This window comes from Misgurnus anguillicaudatus, chromosome 21 (genome assembly GCF_027580225.2).
Source record: "Misgurnus anguillicaudatus chromosome 21, ASM2758022v2, whole genome shotgun sequence".
In the NCBI taxonomy this organism is placed as follows: Eukaryota; Metazoa; Chordata; class Actinopteri; order Cypriniformes; family Cobitidae; genus Misgurnus; species Misgurnus anguillicaudatus.
In genome coordinates, this window is record NC_073357.2 from 60,160,185 (window position 1) to 60,180,000 (window position 19,816).

The 19,816-nt window shown below is 36.6% G+C and overlaps 3 protein-coding genes, 1 long non-coding RNA gene and 2 other non-coding genes across 7 annotated transcripts in view; 5 read left to right on the plus strand and 1 right to left on the minus strand.

Annotated features, from left to right (window-relative positions):
- The first annotated feature begins 751 nt into the window (after positions 1-751).
- On the plus strand, positions 752-2,144 carry rps20 (ribosomal protein S20). The gene is made up of 4 exons (XM_073859561.1): positions 752-909; positions 1,376-1,473; positions 1,644-1,719; positions 1,896-2,144. Exons 1-4 carry the CDS (start codon positions 907-909, stop codon positions 2,076-2,078), a joined length of 360 nt encoding a protein of 119 aa, XP_073715662.1. The 5' UTR covers positions 752-906; the 3' UTR covers positions 2,079-2,144.
- On the plus strand, positions 1,515-1,580 carry LOC129418217 (small nucleolar RNA U54). Its single transcript, XR_008636036.1, has one exon. It is a non-coding gene; the product is annotated as a small nucleolar RNA U54 (small nucleolar RNA).
- A 2,245-nt stretch (positions 2,145-4,389) lies between the features above and the next one.
- On the plus strand, positions 4,390-5,589 carry LOC129448703 (uncharacterized). Its single transcript, XR_008645854.2, has 4 exons — positions 4,390-4,547; positions 4,892-4,956; positions 5,130-5,203; positions 5,368-5,589. It is a non-coding gene; the product is annotated as an uncharacterized lncRNA (long non-coding RNA).
- LOC129418220 (small nucleolar RNA U54) lies at positions 4,995-5,064 on the plus strand. The gene has a single exon (XR_008636037.1). It is a non-coding gene; the product is annotated as a small nucleolar RNA U54 (small nucleolar RNA).
- A 1,124-nt stretch (positions 5,590-6,713) lies between the features above and the next one.
- LOC129453011 (kinesin-like protein KIF20A) lies at positions 6,714-16,717 on the plus strand. Of its 2 annotated transcripts, none has more exons than XM_055217077.2 (18): positions 6,714-7,020; positions 7,102-7,197; positions 7,264-7,383; positions 7,458-7,596; positions 7,721-7,905; positions 9,125-9,212; positions 9,286-9,465; positions 9,549-9,660; positions 11,268-11,330; positions 11,391-11,537; positions 11,613-11,808; positions 11,982-12,161; positions 12,246-12,385; positions 12,464-12,629; positions 15,823-15,946; positions 16,043-16,107; positions 16,181-16,300; positions 16,377-16,717. In XM_055217077.2, exons 1-18 carry the CDS (start codon positions 6,898-6,900, stop codon positions 16,605-16,607), a joined length of 2,475 nt encoding a protein of 824 aa, XP_055073052.2. In that variant the 5' UTR covers positions 6,714-6,897; the 3' UTR covers positions 16,608-16,717. The 2 variants fall into 2 exon arrangements, with proteins under 2 accessions (XP_055073052.2, XP_055073059.2); XM_055217084.2 differs by having other exon boundaries at positions 6,715-7,020; positions 11,643-11,808.
- Positions 16,718-18,959: 2,242 nt separating this feature from the next.
- The window catches only part of LOC129453027 (tyrosine-protein kinase Lyn), an 11,091-nt gene continuing 10,234 nt past the window's right edge, over positions 18,960-19,816 (minus strand). Inside the window, exon 13 of the mRNA XM_055217092.2 lies at positions 18,960-19,816. This exon is cut by the window's right edge and continues 99 nt beyond it. Within this exon, the coding sequence (XP_055073067.2) occupies positions 19,716-19,816 (101 nt within the window). The 3' untranslated portion in view covers positions 18,960-19,715.

A 19,816-nucleotide genomic window follows, 5' to 3' on the forward strand; every position in this document is an offset into this window, starting at 1 on the left:
TTTAGTACAAGCTTTATGTAATGATGCTTTTGGTTGCATTCACCAAAGATTACCTATAAAATGTTGTATACTATGTTGTAAATAATTGGTTGATGCTGTAAAAATTTTACATTCATAAATGTAAATGTTGTAAAACTCCCCCATGTTTTGTGGTGTTTAAAGAGGAATTTGTTTGGAGATGTTAAAAGGGATATAAAGTCCCAAAGCAAAATATTTATATAGAGGATTTTGATTTCAGAATGTGAAAACCCCCTACTACACTGTCTGTATTTGTTGTATTTTATTTAATTTTTTTTACTTGATATGAGTGTTAACGAAAATTGAGTTTATATCTGAGTCTTCTTTTGTAAATCTCCGGGTAAAGGCCTTTTTCTGTTTATTGTTAAAAGTATTGAAAAAAAGTTCAAATTTAAAAATGAAAAATGCAGTTTCTCAATTCGAAGGCTGCAGCCTCCGGAGGTCGCATATCCAGGCTGCATACGTCATCAAGACTGTCTTATTTCAGAATATTAACAATTATAAAGTTGCCTATTATTCTTAGTTATTCGTAAATTGTTGTAATATGATTATGATTTGCAAATGTAATACTCATTTAACTGAAATAAACCAGGCTTGATGACGTATGCAGCCTGCATATGCAACCTCCGCAAGCTGCAGCCTTCGGATTGAGGACTACTGTCAAAGCAAACCAAGCAAAAGTCCCGCAAAATCCTTTCGCATTGTTTCGGCGGATGTGACGTATAGACGCAGTGTTGACGTCGCGTAGTACCCGGATGCGCCATATAAATACTCGAGCAGGCCGCTCATCCTTCCTTTCCTGAAGAGCGTAGAGAGTGCGCGCTTCCTGACTCACCGCTGTTCGCGTTTTAGCCGTTGCTACGAATAAGTCGGTCAGGAAACATAACTATGGTAATTTAATTTTAATTACCAAGTTTATACAAATATGCGCTCTTTGTTCTTTCCGGGTCTGTGTTGTTTATGTGTTATGGAGGCTCTCGCGGGAGCACGTGCGCTCTGTTACTGATGCTATATCATTGTCAGTGATTAGTTACAGTTTGCATTAAACTACATTTGTGTTCTCATATGAATGTAGTATGAATGAATATTTAAGGCTTTGATTTAGCTACTTTCTTTGCTAGACTGACGTTTTGGTACTTCAGACGGATGAGGGTGTAAACATAACATTTATATGTACCTAAAGTTATACATAAAGTTACTTGCATTGCAACTTTAAAATGCAGTTTTCCACAAGTGCTCAGATTTGCATGTTTCAACTATTTCTTTAAAGGCAACATTATGTAACTCCCTGTTTAGTACAAATGTCCTGTAACATCATTGTCTATATTTTACATATATTTATGTTTATATTTGTCAGGCATTTAAAGACACTGGTAAAGCACCTGTTGAGGCAGAGGTCGCCATCCACCGTATCCGCATCACCCTGACCAGCCGCAATGTTAAGTCTCTGGAGAAAGTGTGAGTTCACACTTTCAGGTCTATGTCTGCTAAATATGCGGCTATGAGGACAATTACACTATAATGACTTCATGTGATTATTTTGTCGCTATTCTGAGCCCTGTACTTCAGGACTGATCTGTGCACCTGGGTGGATTTGATGTCGATGTTAACAGATTTTCTCTTGTAGTGTGCGCTGATTTGATCCGTGGTGCCAAGGAGAAGAGCCTGAAGGTGAAGGGACCCGTGCGGATGCCCACTAAGGTGAACACCTGATTCCATCATAGATGTTTTGTATTACGTTTATTAGTTTTAGCAGATGCTTTTATCCAAAGTGACCAACATAAGGTGCAATAGTAGGACTAGTATTATGTGGTTTGAATGTTGTAGTTTGTCACTTCTGGTATTATAGCTGTGTAATGTATTGTCTTTTTTTGTAGACTCTGCGCATCACAACCCGTAAGACACCTTGCGGTGAAGGTTCCAAGACCTGGGACAGATTTCAGATGCGGATTCACAAGCGTCTGATTGATCTGCACAGCCCATCTGAGATCGTCAAGCAGATCACCAGCATCAGCATCGAGCCAGGTGTAGAGGTTGAGGTCACCATTGCAGATGCCTAAACTGTGTCTGACACGTTCAGCTACTGTGTAATTGCCGTGTGCGCAATAAACATGGAGATTTTTGGATGCATGTCTACTGTGTTTCTTATGGTGTTAACTGTTGGAGGTCACATTAATTGTATGTTACAAGTATGAATTGCAGAACGAATTCCATCATATTTATCTTTTTCTTCAAAGACGCATGTATTAAGCAAAATGAAAACTAGGTGTAAGATGAGTGACAAATCTCTAGATGTCATCTTCTGCTTTGACCCATTTATTAATTTAGCAACGTCCAAATTTAGTATACCTTTAGTACAACCATGGTTTGATTGGAGATTAAAAATGTTAAACCATGATTTTGTTAATGGTAATGTGCTGCTACAAAAAACATGGTTGGCTAATGGATTTTGTACACAAAGCTATTTTTACAAGTGGTCATTCAAAGCTAGAGAGAATAGAAAAGAGATCATTGAACTACACTAGTTAACATTGGAAATGGACTAAAGTTTATCAAAGTTGTTCTATGACAGAACGGGTATTGGCTTTTAAGATGAATTTTATGAAAGGTTTTAATCCACTTCATATGTTGATTAATGAGTGTTAAACTTTGAAAAACTGTAAAAACAAATATTATAAAAGTATTGTGATAAATGAAGGTAAGCACACATTTGACGGTTCCCATTGAATTCCGTCGTATTTGTTTTTCCTACTATGGAAGTCAATGGTTACAATCAGTTGTGTGCTTACTATCATGTATCAAAATCTCTTCTTTTGTGTTTATCAGAAAAAATCCATACAGATTTAGATCAACATGGGGATGAGAAATTTATGCCAGAATTTTCATTTTTGGGTGAACTATACCCTTTAATTTAAATGTTGGGTTTGGGACTCGAAACATATACACTTATCTTTTTATGTTTATCTTTTTTTATTTTTTTTATGTTTCATTTTTGGGTGAACTATACCCTTTAATTTAAATGTTGGGTTTGGGACTGGAAATGGATACACTTATCTTTTTTATGTTTATACACAGTGCACCCTTAGAAACTAAGTAATTTAAGAAAAAAATGCTAATTCCCAAACGTTTAAAATAATTGTATACATGAAATTTATAACATATGCAGTAAACATTATAATGTTTTGAATTTACTGCATTAATTAATTTAAATAATTTTGTTTAAATTCACATGCAGACAACGCAAAAGTTTTTTTAATTTTTTTTATTAATGCTTCAAAAACATTTAACAATACACAAAACAGACAGAATACACAAAAACCTCTACAGGGATGAAAACATACAAATTATATATGTAAAGTTTGACAAATAAAATACGATAACAGAAAGATAAATTAGTATAAAAAAATATATAAATATATAATATAAAAAAAAACAGGTTAACATAGGAAAACATTATGAATCAGTGGTTATACAGAAAAAGTCATCATAATATTTCAAAAATCTTTCATTTTTCTTGTTTTTAACAAATTTAAGGGATTTTAGAAAAGTTTCAACTTCGATTAGGAAATGTGGAAAGTTAAGCTGCGATTTAGAGAATTTTTGTTTGTGAATAAAATATTTTCCAAATAAAATAAAAAAATTTACAATGTAATTATTTGGTATATTAGATGTGCCTTCATAGTAGCAAATTATTTCTTTTAACTGGAAGTATTTGGAAGAATCAAGGTATTTTTCCAAAAATTTTGAGTTTTGTCACAATGAAAAAATAAATGTGTCTGTTTCTTCTTCATTTCCAAAAAATGAGCAAGAGTTGTCAACATCCTATATTTTGCCACAGTATCATTTACAGGATATATTTTATTTAAGATATTAAAATGAATTTCTTTGGTCTTATTGGGAATACAATACTTATAAGGTAACAGGCAGGCCTCATTTCAATCTATAAATTCAATAAAAGACGCCCAATAAAATGAACCGTTAGAAATGTTATGCTTTTTGTTCTGAAGAATATGTCGAATTTATTATTACATTTTTTTTGTTAAATATGCTTATCCCATCTAGAATCAAATCAGGTTCTTTTGTATCATTATTACTTAAACTTAGATGACATTTAACAAGTTGATGTAGACCGGAAGGAATCGCTTTAAGCACTGCATTATATTCTTTAAATGGTAAGGGGAAATTATGAACAGACATAAACTCTTCATAAGTCAAAAAATTGCCAAATATATCAAAAACTGAAAAAAATCCTATTATATTTCTGTTAAACCATGCAGAGAGAAAATAGATTTATTCCTAATCATTATATTATAATTGTTGACAACGCAAAAGTCCCGCGAAATTCGGCGGATGTGCTGACGTATGGACACATTGTTGACGTCACAGAGTACCCGGATGCGTCATATAAATATTCGCGCAGGCCGTTCACCCTTCCTTTCAGTAGAGCGCAATGTGGTTGCTTCACAAATTTTCTCAATTAACGCATTTCGCGTTTATGCGAATAAGTCAACCAGGAGACAATGACGATGGTAAATATTGTTTTTTAATTGCCACAAATAATACAAATATAAGCTATTTGTTTTTATCCGCGTGTTTGTGTTAAATAGACTCTCGCAGCACCACGTGCACTCCATTGCTAAAGTTGTTGAATATCGAATAACAGAACGATAAATGTCCACATTAAGTACCTTTATTGTAATATTTTAACAAGTATATTGTAATATATTCACAAGTGTTCAGATTTGCTGTTAAACTTTTGTGTTAGAGTCAACTTTACTCACTGTGTTTTGTACACATGAACTGTAACGTCACTGACGTGTCTGTTTTACATGCCCATGTATTTATATGCGTTTTATGTTTATAAATTTGACAGGCGTTTGAAGACAGGCATTGGTCATCATACTGACCAGCGAAGATGTTAAGTCTCTGGAGAGAAGGGTGAGTTCACACTTTAAGGTCTTTGTCTGCTAAATATGCGGCTATGAGGATGATACATTTATATATGACTTCATATGTGATTATATAATACGCTATTCTGAGCCTTGTACTTCAAACTGATCTGTGCACTGGTTGGATTTGATGTCTATGGTAACAGATTTTCTCTGTTTTAGTGTGCCCTGATTTGATCTGTGGTGCCAAGGTGAAGAGCCTGAAGGTGAAGGGACCCATACAGATGCCCGCTTAGGTGAGCATGTGATTTCTTAAGTGTGGTTTTGTCTCTTCATTTAGTATTCAGGCTGTGATGGTGGAGAGCTTTGTGTAATTCACTATCTAAAAATTTCCTTTTAAGTGTACGCTACATGTTATATGATCAGATGTGATCTGAATTTCAGTGTTTTATTTTTGTAGGCTGTGCATCATGACTCGTAAGAAGCCTTGCGGTGAAGATTCCAAGACCTGGGACAGATTTCAGATGTGGATTCACAAGCCTATCTGAGATCGTCAAGCAGATAATCAGCATCCGCATCGAGCCGGGTGTGAATGTTGGGGTCACCATTGCAGATGCCTAAACTGACGAATTCAGCTTATGTGTAAATGCTTTTTGTGCAATAAAGGTGGAGATTTTTCAGACACCTGTCTGCTGTGTTTTATATGGGTTTAAGTGATCAAGGTCACATTTTTACACTCGTTTTTCACAATAAAATACAACACCAAAGACACCATGGTTCACTTCTGTTTATGAGAGGATTTGTCTGCCTTACCCTCATTAACTAGCCTTTTACAGCTGATTTGCCTTTACTTAATATAAACTTTGACTATTGGAGTCAAGAAAATCTCAATTTACCTCTGCTTTGCACTTTTTGTGCAAATTAACAATGAATGTAATAGTTTTCTGTTTTGTTGACTTTGAAATAAAATACTATTTTGAGGTTTGCTGACATTTCTGAGTAATGAGAAAATTTGAGGGAAACCATACTTTGATGTAGGTTTGCTAAATTATGGACAAAATCATAATCGTGGGTATTTAAAAAAATCATGACAATTACTCTGACATTAAAACATGGATTTATTTACCTTTTAGGCTACATGTGTCAACCTTCAAAGTGCCTTACAAATACATAGGTCTAGCAGCGTGCAATTTATATTTTAATTGCACAATAGTTGTTTTACCTTGATTATCTTGTTTTTGTAATGTTTTGGAGCAAAAATTTAAATTGTAAATCAAAAACGATAATTGCACAGGCCTACTTTGACAACATACTTTGTAGGAATTTTGTGAATTAAAAGGCACAAACTAGAAGCAATAATAAATAGAGAAATTTAAATTTGTTCAAACAACAAATATTTAATTTTGTGTGCGCATTTATGTGGAAGAAACAACTTTATGGACATGACAAATCTGAAAGTCGCACTCACTTAACGTTAAAATAGTAAAAAATTAAAAACTTTAACTGAGACATTGCATGGATATTGACCTTTTCTGGTAAGGTTTTGCATGAGATTGCCCATCTGATGTATTTGCCCAAATAATTAGGTGCCAAAATTGGTGTATTAAAAGGGTTCAGGACAACAATTAAACGGGCAATAAATGCCAAAGCTTTAAACTGAAGTGCACCTGTAATTTTGGATTTCAGACATACACCCTAAATGCACAGGTGTGCCTTTTTTAATGGCACACCTGTTCTGATTGGTGATCAGGTGTTGCAGGTGAGATTTGATTGGTTGGTTTCCTCCTTTGGGTAAAATCTCAGCTCACCTGTGGCATTAGTTTTCCACTGTCACAGTGTTTGTTTGAAGTTTAGCTTGCTCAAAACTGTTCTGTTGAATTTGTTTCACCCATCTGAATCATTGACCCACAAAGAAAAGTTTAGTTGTTCCTGTGTTTCTTCAATCACTGCTTTTATTTTATGAAATTTAGAAGTTTTTAATCTGTTAGTCATGTCAACAGTCGTGGATGTGACGAATGAGGAAACCTTGTTAGTGGCTATGGAGTCGACTGCCTGTGAAACTCATCATGCACCTTTACCAGAACTTTCTGGAGTTTCCTCCATTACATCACAGGTATTATTATACTGATCTTCTCTTGAACTGATAACATGTCGTACAGCTCTCAGTGTGGTGTTTGATGTCTTGTGCATTCAGAGTGAATCTGCTGAAGGTCATGAGCAGCATCAACTTCGAGTCTACTTGAAAGTGCGCCCGTTTAGTGAAGAAGAACTCAAAAGCAATGAAAATCAGGTATTGCAAAACTCATTTCTGAAGTGCTTTAAACATATTGAAATTTCACAAACACTTTCTTCACAGGGTTGTGTGTTGCTGGAGAACTCTGAGATAATTTCCCTTCATGCTCCTAAAGGATCTGCTACCATGAAGAACAGCGAGAAGGGCATAGGCCAGCAGGTTTATAAATTTAACTTCACACAGGTGAGATGCCACCATAAACCCCAGACCTTTGTTCCAGTTTATTTCTGTGAATCTCAATCGTGACTTCATTGTAGATCTTTGGGCCAACATGCACTCAATCCGAGTTCTTTGAGGGAACAATCAGTTCACAGGTGCAAGACTTTCTACATGGAAAAAATGCATTGGTGTTCAGTTATGGAGTTACCAACGCTGGAAAAACTTACACCATACAAGGTAACGCTCTCTTCGGATATCCATTCAACCATAATCTGCACGTCCACAAACCTATCAGCACTTTGCAAAGTCTTTTTAAATTTTATTTTAAGATGTTACGTTCTCGCATGTCTTTTGTTTCAAGGTTCTCAGAAGGAGCCGGGCATTTTGCCGCGTGCGTTAGAGGTTTTGTTCAAACACATCACTGGCCGCCAGTATGAGACCATGGATCTAAAGCCATATTTAAGCTCAGACGTGCAGAAACTGGACTCGGAGCAAGTTAAAGCAGAGAGAAATGCCAAGGCAGCACTCTTCGCTCTGCTTAAAGAGGTACATGATGCCAGATTATACAATCACACATCAGACCGCAACATGCCAATAACACCAAAATTCATTCTTGTGTTGTGTTATGGCTCTTAAGAAACCAGTCTTAAGATTTTTGTATGCGCATTGATGATAAAACAACATTTTATGGGTGTAATGTAATTCGGATAATAATTATCAGATACTTTGCATTCATATTAAAACCACCAAATATTGACATCTGAGGTATCGTTATGGTTAATAAAACCTGAAAACGTCTCTGGTTACGTATGTAACTGTTGTTCCCTGAGAAGGGAACGAGACGCTGCGTCTCCCTTGCCATAGTTCCTGCGTCCCTGTAACACCATCTTTGACAATATTTCAGATAGCGATATACCTCCTGGCTCCCGCGTCACCCTGTCTTTTTCGTTAAGCCTCACCATTGGTTAAATTTGATATATTCAGACGCACTTAACCTTGGAGGCGTCTCCAAAGTGTCACCGCAGTGACGCAGCGCGAGTTCCCTCGAAAGGGAACTGTAACACTGTATCTTTAAAGGTAACCTGATGTAACCTTGCTCTCACTTGAAATGTGTCCCACATTTAGTCCTTGAATTTGAGGGTATTGGACCTGGAAAGTCCTTGAATTTAAAGTAAACTAAGATGTGGGAACCCTGTATAAGCATACTTACAGGTGTTCCTATAGCTTCCTTAGCAGTATAACCGTTTATGGGTTCAATCCCAGGAAAAGTGTATACTGATTAAAATGCATAGCTTGAGTCGCTTTAGATACATTTTTGCTGATTGTGGCTAGAAAAGTTGCAGCTATGGCTTGTAAATCTTGGAAGAGCTCTGTCATCCTTATCCTACCCCTAAACCCAACATCTTGTAAGATTTGGTGGTAGCTGTATCCCATCTAGCCAGAAGCACGGTTTACATCCTAATCCTACCTCTACACTTAACCCTAAACCCAACATTTCACAGGATTTGGGCTGTAGCTGTATCCCTTCTAGCCAGAATGGTGTCTGCCAAATGCATAGATGGCATTAGATTTACAAGACTTTGATCACTTGCTCTCTGGACTTCAGAGAAAGTTTGTTAAATCTGTATACCTCGATCTAGTGCTAAGATTTAAGTTGGGCATCTGTCTGCACTTGACCAAGGTTTGACTAAAAGGTTCAAGCAGATTCAGTCTTTTAATGTATGTGTAGAGGAATAATGTCATCGTTTAACCTTAATGTCCTTAGGATCCTGAACCCTCAAGAGCCAGCAGAAATAGAAGCTCATCCTCTGTGAACAGTCTGTCTTTTTCTGGAGTCTCGTATGATCATACGGGTATGAGCATTTTGATGTGTTCGAGCTCATGAATGTGGAAACGGCAGTTTAAACTTTGACCCGTGTCTTTTAGTTGACAGTGCTGATGGTGTCACTGATGAAAGCCATTGTTTTTACTCTGTTTGGGTGGCATTTTATGAGATCTACAACGAGCACGTGTATGATCTGCTTCAGCCGGCACACACCAGCAAAACCAAGAGGCGTCCTGCGCTGCGGGTGTGTGAGGATGGTGTGGGGAGCTCTTACGTCAGAGGTGAAGATAATTCACTGATTTTAAATGCAAAGATGATGCTGCATGTTTAAATGAATGTCAGTGATGTCCGAGTGTTGTTGTAGATTTGCGATGGGTCAATGTCCAGAACGCAGAGGAGGCCAGCAAAGTTCTACGTGTGGGGAATAAGAACCGCAGCGCAGCATCCACAAAGATGAACCAGTCATCCAGCAGAAGGTTAATTGTTGTCAGTTTATGAGTTGTTTTAAGGCATAGTTCCCCTAAAATAAAAATTGTCATGAACTCACCCGCAAGTTGTTCCAAACTTGTATAAATTTGACCCTGGACCACATAAACCAAAGTCATAAGTTGCACAGGTGGGTGATTCTCACGAAATCCGTGTCCAGCATTAGAATTTTTTAAAAGCCCCTGAAGCCATTTTTTTTTGCACAAGATTAAGGTCTGAACTATAACCATTATATTTAGAGGATTACAAAATATTTCCTATAGACTGTTTCAGCAGTAACAACATAAACAAGCGGCTGTCACGGTCCGCACGTAACTTCCGGTAAACTCCGCTAACAATAAATAACCACCAAGTACTTTAAACGTAGTTTATTTATATAACAATCAAAAAAACAACACGTAGATTACAAAGGAAACCAAAACATTTGTTATTTTTGACGAGGCATTTGTTCAAGAGATCAGTTTAGCAACTAGTCAGACCATTAAAAAAAGAAACTGGAATTAAAGTTTGGATACAGACGTGTATCACGTGCGTCCGATGAAACCGTCTATAGAATTATTTACATCTTTTAGATTATCATTATCAAAAATTATCATTACCGCAACATGATATTACATTAAATATATGCATTTACAAACTTATGTTTTGGTAATGAGAACCAAAAAGTTGTCTAGGTACTATATGACAAACAAAATTTCAACTTTTATCTGGAGAGAAAAAATAAGAACCGCTTGGTAGCCATCTTGAGTGTCAGTCAATTATGTCCCTTACAACAGCTTTTTTTGTTGAAAATTTTAGTTCCTTGAGGGCTCAAACAATGATTGAAAATTGTTGCGGAGGATGAGAAAATTGGTTTTGTACACATTTATTGTTACATCTTATTATTGTCTCTACATTTCCCAATGATCACCAAATACCACATGTTTCTTTACTGTAAGTGTTTATAATATAACATGCACTGAAGCATTTTATTTTATATTTTTTAAATTATAAATATTTCCATGTCAAAAAACCCAAATCCAGTCATGGACACATTGCAGTAATGAAATTTTTCCCTTAAATGTCGGAAAACAACAAAATTGGTTTGAATGATCATTTGAAATCATGTGCAAAATAGTACATTAGATGTTTGTAACTGTATGCTTATTTTGATACTCTTTGCATTTACTTCATCAAAATGTTTCATGAAACCTCATAAGTCTAATTTCGCGAGAATCACCCAGGTATATTTGTAGCGTTAGCCAAAAATACATTGTATGGGTCAAAATGATCGTTTTTCATGAAAAAAATCGTTAGCATATTAAAGATCATGTTTTTATGAAGATGTATTGTGAATTTCCAACCATAAATATTGTAATACATTTTTTAACCGTTGCTAAATTTGGACTTGATTTGGACAAAGCCCCCCATTATTATAGGGTTGTTAGGTTTCACAAAGTAAGATGTGATGCTGGATCAACATTTTAATCAAAAGAAACCAAAATTACACTTAACTCAAACCCTAACCATTTTTACCCCCTGAGTAGTATGAAATAATAGATCTTTTAAAAGTCCCTAACCCAATCTTAAATCAAATTTTTCTATGGTTTGTTTGCAGTCACAGCATTTTCACCATCAAACTGATTCGAATTGAAGGAGCAGATGTCCAGGGATTATCCGAGTAAGTGATTTTTGTTGGAGAACGTGTTTATTTGGTATGGTAACGCTTTATTTTCCTCAGTCTTTCGCTTTGTGACTTGGCCGGCTCTGAACGATGCAACAAAACCAAAACGTTTGGGGAGCGTCTGAAAGAGGCCGGAAACATCAATAATTCATTACTGATCCTCGGCAAGTGTATCGCAGCCCTTAGGAATAACCAAAATGAAAGGTAGAAGCAAAACGGTTGGCTTTTGTGTCTATGCTATTTAGTTGTTTTCCAAATTTCACATTCTGAACTAAACAGTGTTCCTGTGCGATCTTGTTTTCCTCTAAGGACAAAGACCCATTACGTACCGTTTCGAGAGAGCAAACTAACACGGCTCTTTCAGGGAATGTTTTGTGGGCGTGGCCGAGCTTCCATGATTGTGAACATCAACCAATGTGCCTCCACTTATGATGAAACCCTCCATGTCATGAAGTTCTCTGCTGTCGCCAAGCAGGTTTGATAAGTTTTACTTGATGATATCTCAACAGGTATATGTCAGGTGTGATGCCTCATCCTCTGGAGCCCTCAGAGTCATTGTGTTGAAACTTATTTGCCACTTTTATTGTAGTATTCTACTAATTGAACACAAAGTTCATAGATTTATGTAAGGCTGTATTTGTGTGTCAGGTACTACAGGTGATACCACAGAGATCTGTGGAGTCTTTGGTACCTCGACTGGTTAATCGTGATGGAAAGCCATTGTTGAAAAATGGTGTGATTGATGACCAGGCGGTAGATGATTATCTATCTGAAGAAGAGTTATTGGACAGTGATGATGAAGCAGACATGTCAATATTACCTCAAGAGGTGACCTTTTTTTTTCCCCAATCACGACGTAACAACATTGTTTCTTGTCACTGAAATCTGTGATCGCCTTTTGTTCCTCTGCAGGAGTTGATGAGTTTGGTGGAGAGTTTGCGCGTCAAGCTGTTGGCCGAGCGCAGAAAGAACCTGCTGCAGGAGATTCAGATCCGGAAGGAAATGGGAGATGCTATGATGCAACAAATCATGGAGGCAGAGGAGCTGCACAGGTAAGTGTGTATGCAATAAAAGGAGAAAATGCAAAAAAAATTATGCAAAAGACCCTCACATCTGTTCTCCCTTTGAAGTCGTCAGGTGATGGATCTAAAGGAGAGTTATGAAGAGAAGATGGAGAGCACTTTTGACATGTATAAAGAGGCTTTGAAAGAACATGCGTACCAGTGTGCTCTGGAGAGGCTGGAGGAAGATTATGTCCCGATAGAGGAATTCAATGAAGAGCAAGAACGAGTCAAGGTACGCACATACATGCACTACTCAACATTTCAGCACAATTAAATGGATAGTTCACCCAAAAATGGAAATTGTCATCATTTACTCATGCTGCCTGAATTTTGGCTGGATTTACCCTGCAGATCTTGATTCCCAATTCCTTTTTTTTTTTTTTGACAATCCGATTGCATCTTTTAAAAGCGACTTTTATCCGATATATGCATTTACACTAAACACTTGGCAACAGATTATACCACAGAGGAAGTAAAATTATGTAATGGACACAGACAAAAGAGTATCTGATCTGACCGCTTGGCTGATTCTCACGTAATCCGTGTCCAGCATCAGAATTTTTAAAAAGCCCTTGAAGCCTATTTTTTTTACACACATAAGATTAAGGTCTGAACTTACTATAACCATTATTTTAAAGGATTTTAATTATTTCCTATAGAATTACTTACATTTTTTAGATTATCATTATAAAAAATTATCATTACCACAACATGATATTACATTAAATATATGCATTTACAAACTCATGTTTCGGTAATGAGAATTAAAAAATTGTCTAGGTACAATGACAAACTAAACTTCAACTTTTATTTGGAGAGAAAAAATAAGAACTGCTTACCTGGCAGCCATCTTGAGTGTCACAGTCAATTATGTCCCTTTCAACAATTTGTTTTAAAAATGTTAGTTCCTTGAGGCCTTAAACGGTGATTGAAAATTGTTGGAGGATGAGAGAATTTTTCTTGGACCCATTTATATTCCCTATTATTGTCTCTACATTTACCATTGATCACCAAATACCACATGTTTCTTTACTGTAAATGTTTATAGTATAACATGCACTGAAGCATTTTATTTTTTAGATTTTAATTATAAATATTTACATGTAAATATTTACAAAGAACCCAAATCCAGTCATGGACGCGTTGCGGTAATGAAAATTTTCTCCTTAAATGTGGAAAAAACGACACGATTGGTTTGTATGATGCTAGTTGAAATCATGTGCAAAATAGTACGTGAAGAGATGTTTGTAACTTATTTTGATACTCTTACTTTGCATTTACTTTTTTATCAAAATATTTCATGATACCTCATAAGTCTAATTTCGCGAGAATTGCCCACTTGCATTGCGGACACGAATGCATCAGATTTATTTCGACATATGAATGAGGCTAAAAACCGATCGCGAATATCAGAATCCATTCACTTTTTTCGTGCTTACAAGGTCGTGGGTCATATCCGATCTGTGCCACATGAGGGACAGAATTGAGTCACTTCAAGCATGCAATTTAAATGGGGCCTTAGAGCAACGTTTGTTAACCAAATCGTTTTGAAGCACAATTGACTTCCACAGTATTTTTCCTTCCTACCATGGAAGCCAATGGTGCTCCGGTTTCCTGCTTGATTACAAATGGCTTGTGTTCAGCAAAATGACATGATGATGAGAGAGTACATGATGATTTTTATTTTTGGATGATCTGTCCCTTCAAAATGCTTTGATTATTAGCAATGCTGTTTACAACGAGCCAATGAAGGTCTTGCAATATAAAACGGCTTTCGTTATTGTTAAAGGTGCTGCATGATCTCTGGAAGCCAATGCTGATATTTAAAATCACATAAACAAACACACCCCTACCCCAATAGAATCTGGACCACACACACGCAACCCTGGCAATGATGTTGGTTACTAGACACACCCATTACTGCTGATTGGCTATAAATGTGTTTTGGTACTTGGCCCGACTCCATTTTCCAAAGTGTTCTTTAAAGGCAGGATGCATAATTTTTAAGGAATAGTCTACTCTTTTTCAATATTAAAATGTTATTACCTTAACTAAGAATTGTTGATACATCCCTCTATCATCTGTGTGCGTGCACGTAAGCGATGGAGCGCGCTGCGACGCTTCGATAGCATTTAGCTTAGCCCCATTCATTCAATTGTACCATTTAGAGATAAAGTTAGAAGTGACCAAACACATCAACGTTTTTCCTATTTAAGACGAGTAGTTATACGAGCAAGTTTGGTGGTACAAAATAAAACGTAGCGCTTTTCTAAGCGGATTTAAAAGAGGAACTATATTTTATGGCGTAATAGCACTTTAAGGAGTACTTCGACTCGGCGCAGTAACACCCTCCCTCTCCCATTATGAGAGTGAGAAGGGGAGCGGACTTTTCAGGTGAGTCGAAGTACTCCCAAAAGTGCTATTACGCCATAAAATATAGTTCCTCTTTTAAATCCGCTTAGAAAAGCGCTACGTTTTATTTTGTACCACCAAACTTGGGGTTATTTTTTATTATTTGGCAACATGGTGTTGATTGCAGCTCTGGCACCATCACAGCAATGCAAGGAAAGAACCATTTCAGGGTCTGGATCCTAAAGCCGCAGACTTTGAAGGCAAGGTTGCAGCCTGTAAAGTCCACAAAGCAAACCGAAATGACACTGTCTAGCCAAATATGGAGCCAGATTTTATTTTAGTATGACACATTGATACAGATTAAACTACCCAACCATAGAAATAAAAGTAAAATGCAACATGCGCAATATTAATTCACATCACCAAAACATCATTTATAATACCAAAACCGTGACGAGGACCTTTACTTTGCAGAATACAGACTTTTATTTAACTACAGTTCTGAATGTTTATGTTCATAATGCCCAGATGTCACAGGCGCGCATTGAATCTTGGGATAGCCAAAGCTGTGACGGATCCATCTATGGATCCTTGATTTCAGGGGAAAGAAAGGCCACTTTTGGAGGCTGCAGGTGAAGGAGCAAAATTGGGACAGCCTTTGTCGTGGCCTGGTGACATCATTGGCCTTCAAATACACCCTTAGAAGGCCCCAGCCCCTGCATTTGGATGCACCCGGTGTTTACCAGCACAGTCCTACGTGGCACCCCTCCCAGAATGTTTCCTATGTAAAACACCTGGTTTAACTCATCGGCTTGTTGGTGTGTTATTAGGGAGACATCTCCAACATTCTGGGAGGAAGCCGGGATAATTTTTTAATATAGAGAGATTTAAACTGGTCATCCTGGTGCCATGTAGGACTGCTTTGGAAACACTATGGCATCACAAAGCACCTTTATTTTAATGCACCGCAACACCTGTCATGTTTTATTAACGTGAAGACGCAAATGACATCCAAGGTTTGGACGTGTAGCTAATTCACTCTGATTAAAATTCCTGGATTTGTTGTGTTTTAGGAGCTCGAGAAGCTTGTGAGTGAACTGGAACAGAAATGCCAACGTTCTGCATCCACAGCCGCTCCAACCGTCACACAGGAGAGCTCCATACAGACTGATCCACTGCCTGCTACGCAGGATGCTGGTATGTCCCGTTTCAACCTGTCAATCAAATACTTGTTGCTTATAATGGTGATGGTGTCTTATTTGTTTGATCCATCCACTAATCATGATGATTCAGAGAGATATAAAATGCTGTACAAGGAAAAGTGCGCCGTGGAGAAACTTTGTGTCGAGAAACAAGAGGTGAATGGACTACTTTTCTTTTTTAAATGTTCTACTACATTAACATAAGTTAATACTTTACTTCTATTCGTAGCTGCTTGTGTCTCTCGAGCAGCGAATCGTTGAGTTAAATGAAACCCTGCAAGAAGCCGGCGAGAGCTACATGGAGAAACTTGCTGAGGTTCAAAATCTACAGAACAGACTCTCAACCCAGGTACACGCACAAACACGTGAGCATCAAATCTGTGACCATTCGCACGTTATAACCGCATCTCATTTATTATGTGCAGGAGCGTGAAATTGAGCGGTTACAGAGTGATGTCATGAACAAAGAGGCGGGGCTGAGTAGTTTGAAGGAGGAGCTTTCTAAGCTGAATGATTCTGCAGGGCCGTCTCGTACAAGACGTGGTCTGCTAGTCAACATTAAAGAGTCGATGACGCCGCAGTCTACAGGAAATCTGTGTCGCACCATCAGGAAATCTGTGAGGGCAACGACAACTCTCAGGAAGAAACCCAGCTGACTGTGCATCCTTAAAAACTCAACTTGAGCAATGCGTGTTTTATCGGTTTTAATTATTTGAGGTTTTTAATGTGCTTCTATTTATGTATAATAAAACTATTCAAAAAGTCACCATCTCTTTGTATTTTTACTGACGTTTGAATGTTTTTTTCTCCACCTTCCAACAACACGGAAAAATGGTCACAAAATTGTCCTTATAGCTGTCACTGCGACTATCTCCGAGGTTAAAAAGGTAACCCACGGGGTCAAGTTTGGCCGCTGTTAATTGCTGCTACCCAAAATCTTCTTGGGTTCTCCAGGGTTAAAACTACACCTTTGCACAAAGAGTTCATAATAGTAACTCAAAGGTACATATTGGACCCAAATCTATACATATCTGTATGTAAATGGAAGGGGTCAGTTGGGCACAAACTAACACAGGGTTAATAACACGTCTAATTTATACAGGCCAAGCAATCTGGGCTTTTTGGTCGTTTTCTCACTGTCAGAAGATAATCTGTGAATTTGTGACAGGTTTTGGTTAAGATATTGTTTTGGAGGCATAAAAGTAAATTTCTTTATCACAAAGTCCAACCTTATATTTTAATCACATTAACATTTAATCACAAAAACAATGTAAATACAATATCATAATTATAACCTAATACAATATCAGGGGAAATAACTCATTATCTTTTTGTTTTTGCCTTTCAAAAACAATCTATTTACATGCAAAGTTACACGATGGTTAGATAAAGGATCATGGATGGATTAATGTGTGGTTATCTATCTATTATAGGCAGATAAATAAACAATATCCACCTTTTGTATATAGACACAATATTATTGAATTATTTGTGTCTTCACCAAATTTTCTAGCAGGTGTTACAACAAACCCTCGTATGGGGTAAGTTGTCACGTTTGCACTCCTGTTACTTTCGGTGCAATTGTACGATAGGTCCCACAAACAAACTAAGTGTTAATTTGTAGCAGATGTGTGTGGTGAAAAATTATCTAACTTAAAAATTTGAATGATAACCCCAATGCCAAAAAGTTTTAGGTTTTGCCCCGCTCTCCCCTATCATATTGGGATATTTTTTTATGGGTACTGCCACAGTGACCGCTAGAGACAAATGTCTTTCTGACCGTATAATGATATTTATCAGTTTTATCCAAATGTTCAAGCTTGTATGTCTGTTGTATTTAGTTTCATAAGTCTAAACTTGTTATACAAAAGTGTCCCAACTGCTTTTTCATAGAAACTGGACGCTGGGTTTTTACTTCAGCCTTGAACTGACAAAATGTGAAACCAAAAATGTAATTTGTCCGGCTTATCTGCAAGGTCCTCTCAACTCATATGATAACTTTGAAGTTATTCCCTAAAAGCATTTCTGTCTAATGCAGGTCCAAAGACGTTTGTTTCATTTAATAAGTGTAAAAAACAACAGAAGCAGCCCGCACACTGATAATCTGCTCCAATAGATATAATGATTTAATGGTGCAACGTTACAACCGACGGACATTATATATCTATTGGATCAGATTATCAGTGTGCAGGTGGCTTCTGTTGTTTTTTTAATTGATTATTTGTTGCCCAGCACCTGTACCCTAACATTTTGAGTTGTTTTTTTTGGATATGCAGTCCTTCTCAAGTTTTTTCATTTAACTCATTCACCGCCATTGACGAGTTATCTCATCAATTATGAGTTAATATTTAACTAATAAATACGCCTTTCTGGACGAATTTCAAAGTGAAAGTGTAATACCGCTTTTATCCATTAGATGGCGCCAAACCAAATTTATCAAAAACGGAAGTTAAAAAGATTTAATGATTTATTTTAACTGCCTTTATGTTTGATAGTCATTCTGAGTCTGATCTCTAACATAAATTCCTTTACAAAAACGCAATTTTTTAAGCTTTTTGCTCAAAATTTGTATTTTTGAAGAGAAATATCTATATTTCAGTGGTTAAATTTAAGTGGAAAAAAGTAAATATATAATGAAACGTTTTTTCCCCATTTTGTTTTGTTTGTTTGTTTGTTTGTTTTTTGGGTAACACTTTACAATAAGGTTCATTAGTTAACAGTAGTTAACTACATTAGTTAACATGAACTAATAATGAACTGCACTTATACAGCATTTATTAATATTTGTTAATGTTAATTTCAAAAATTATAATACTTTATTAAAATCTTGTTAACGTTAGTTAATGCGCTGTGAACTAACATGAACAAACAATTAAAAGCTTTATTTCTATTAATTAATATTAACAAAGATTAATAGATATTGTAACAAGTGTATTGCTCATGGTTTGATCATGTTAGTTAATACATTAACTAATGTTAACTAATGAACCTTATTGTAAAGTGTTACCGTTTATTGTTTGTTTGAAAGCAGAGGGTGTGTTCTTTAATTTGATATAATTTGTATGTTTATATATTTGTAGAAGATAATTTTTCCTGCAAGGAATTTTGTGAAACTTTTGTTAAAATCACAAAAATGCAGGTGGGCAACTTTCCTCAAAAAGGCTGGCGGTGAATGAGTTAATAAGTGTGCCATTAAAAAGCTGCTTATTGCTTTCCACATAAAAAGAGGCAAGGCACGTATAAACAAATCACTTTAATCTTTAGAAAAAGAGAATGACTATAAAGTTATATAATCATGAGATACTTTTCTTTCTATGAATGTAAGCCCCACATCAACTAGGACCACTTTTATAAGGTGTTTGTTTGGACATAAATGTGTGTTGACAGTTTGTGAACACAACCATCCTACAATGGAAAAAAATCAACCCTAAACCAAATGAAACATGATGTTTTGATGCTCTTGTTAATGTGATGTCACACTGATAAAGCTCCACCACAGCAACTGACTGACTGGTTAATTTTACCCAAAAGCTTTTCTAAGGGTGTTTGTTAGCACATTGTAGAGCTAATTCAGCTAAAGATACTACTGTCCCAGACTGTATTTACAGAAATCAGATCTGGTAGCTCATTTGCATATACACGAAAACAGCACTTTTTTGCTCCCTCCCAAATAGGGGAAACAGACACTTTCTAAGCATACCTGAGACTTAAAGTACATCTTGTAAAAATGGTCATAATATGTGCTCTTTAACAGCGTTGTGGTGTTATTGTTGCTGGTACTGTCCCTCTGTGGCTGTGTTAAAGTCCTCCAGAACGCTCTGCATGTACTCAAACGTTGGCCGGTCCTCTGGTTTGGCCTTCCAGC

Coding starts and splice junctions, on each gene's coding strand:
- rps20 (XM_073859561.1), top strand. Junction 1,474..1,643: donor AATGTTAAGTCTCTGGAGAA/AGTGTGAGTTCA, acceptor ATTTTCTCTTGT/AGTGTGCGCTGATTTGATCC. Junction 1,720..1,895: donor CCGTGCGGATGCCCACTAAG/GTGAACACCTGA, acceptor CTTTTTTTGTAG/ACTCTGCGCATCACAACCCG.
- LOC129453011 (XM_055217077.2), top strand. CDS start 6,898: ATGTCAACAGTCGTGGATGTGACGAATGAGGAAACCTTGTTAGTGGCT. Junction 7,198..7,263: donor TCAAAAGCAATGAAAATCAG/GTATTGCAAAAC, acceptor CTTTCTTCACAG/GGTTGTGTGTTGCTGGAGAA. Junction 11,331..11,390: donor GATGTCCAGGGATTATCCGA/GTAAGTGATTTT, acceptor TATTTTCCTCAG/TCTTTCGCTTTGTGACTTGG.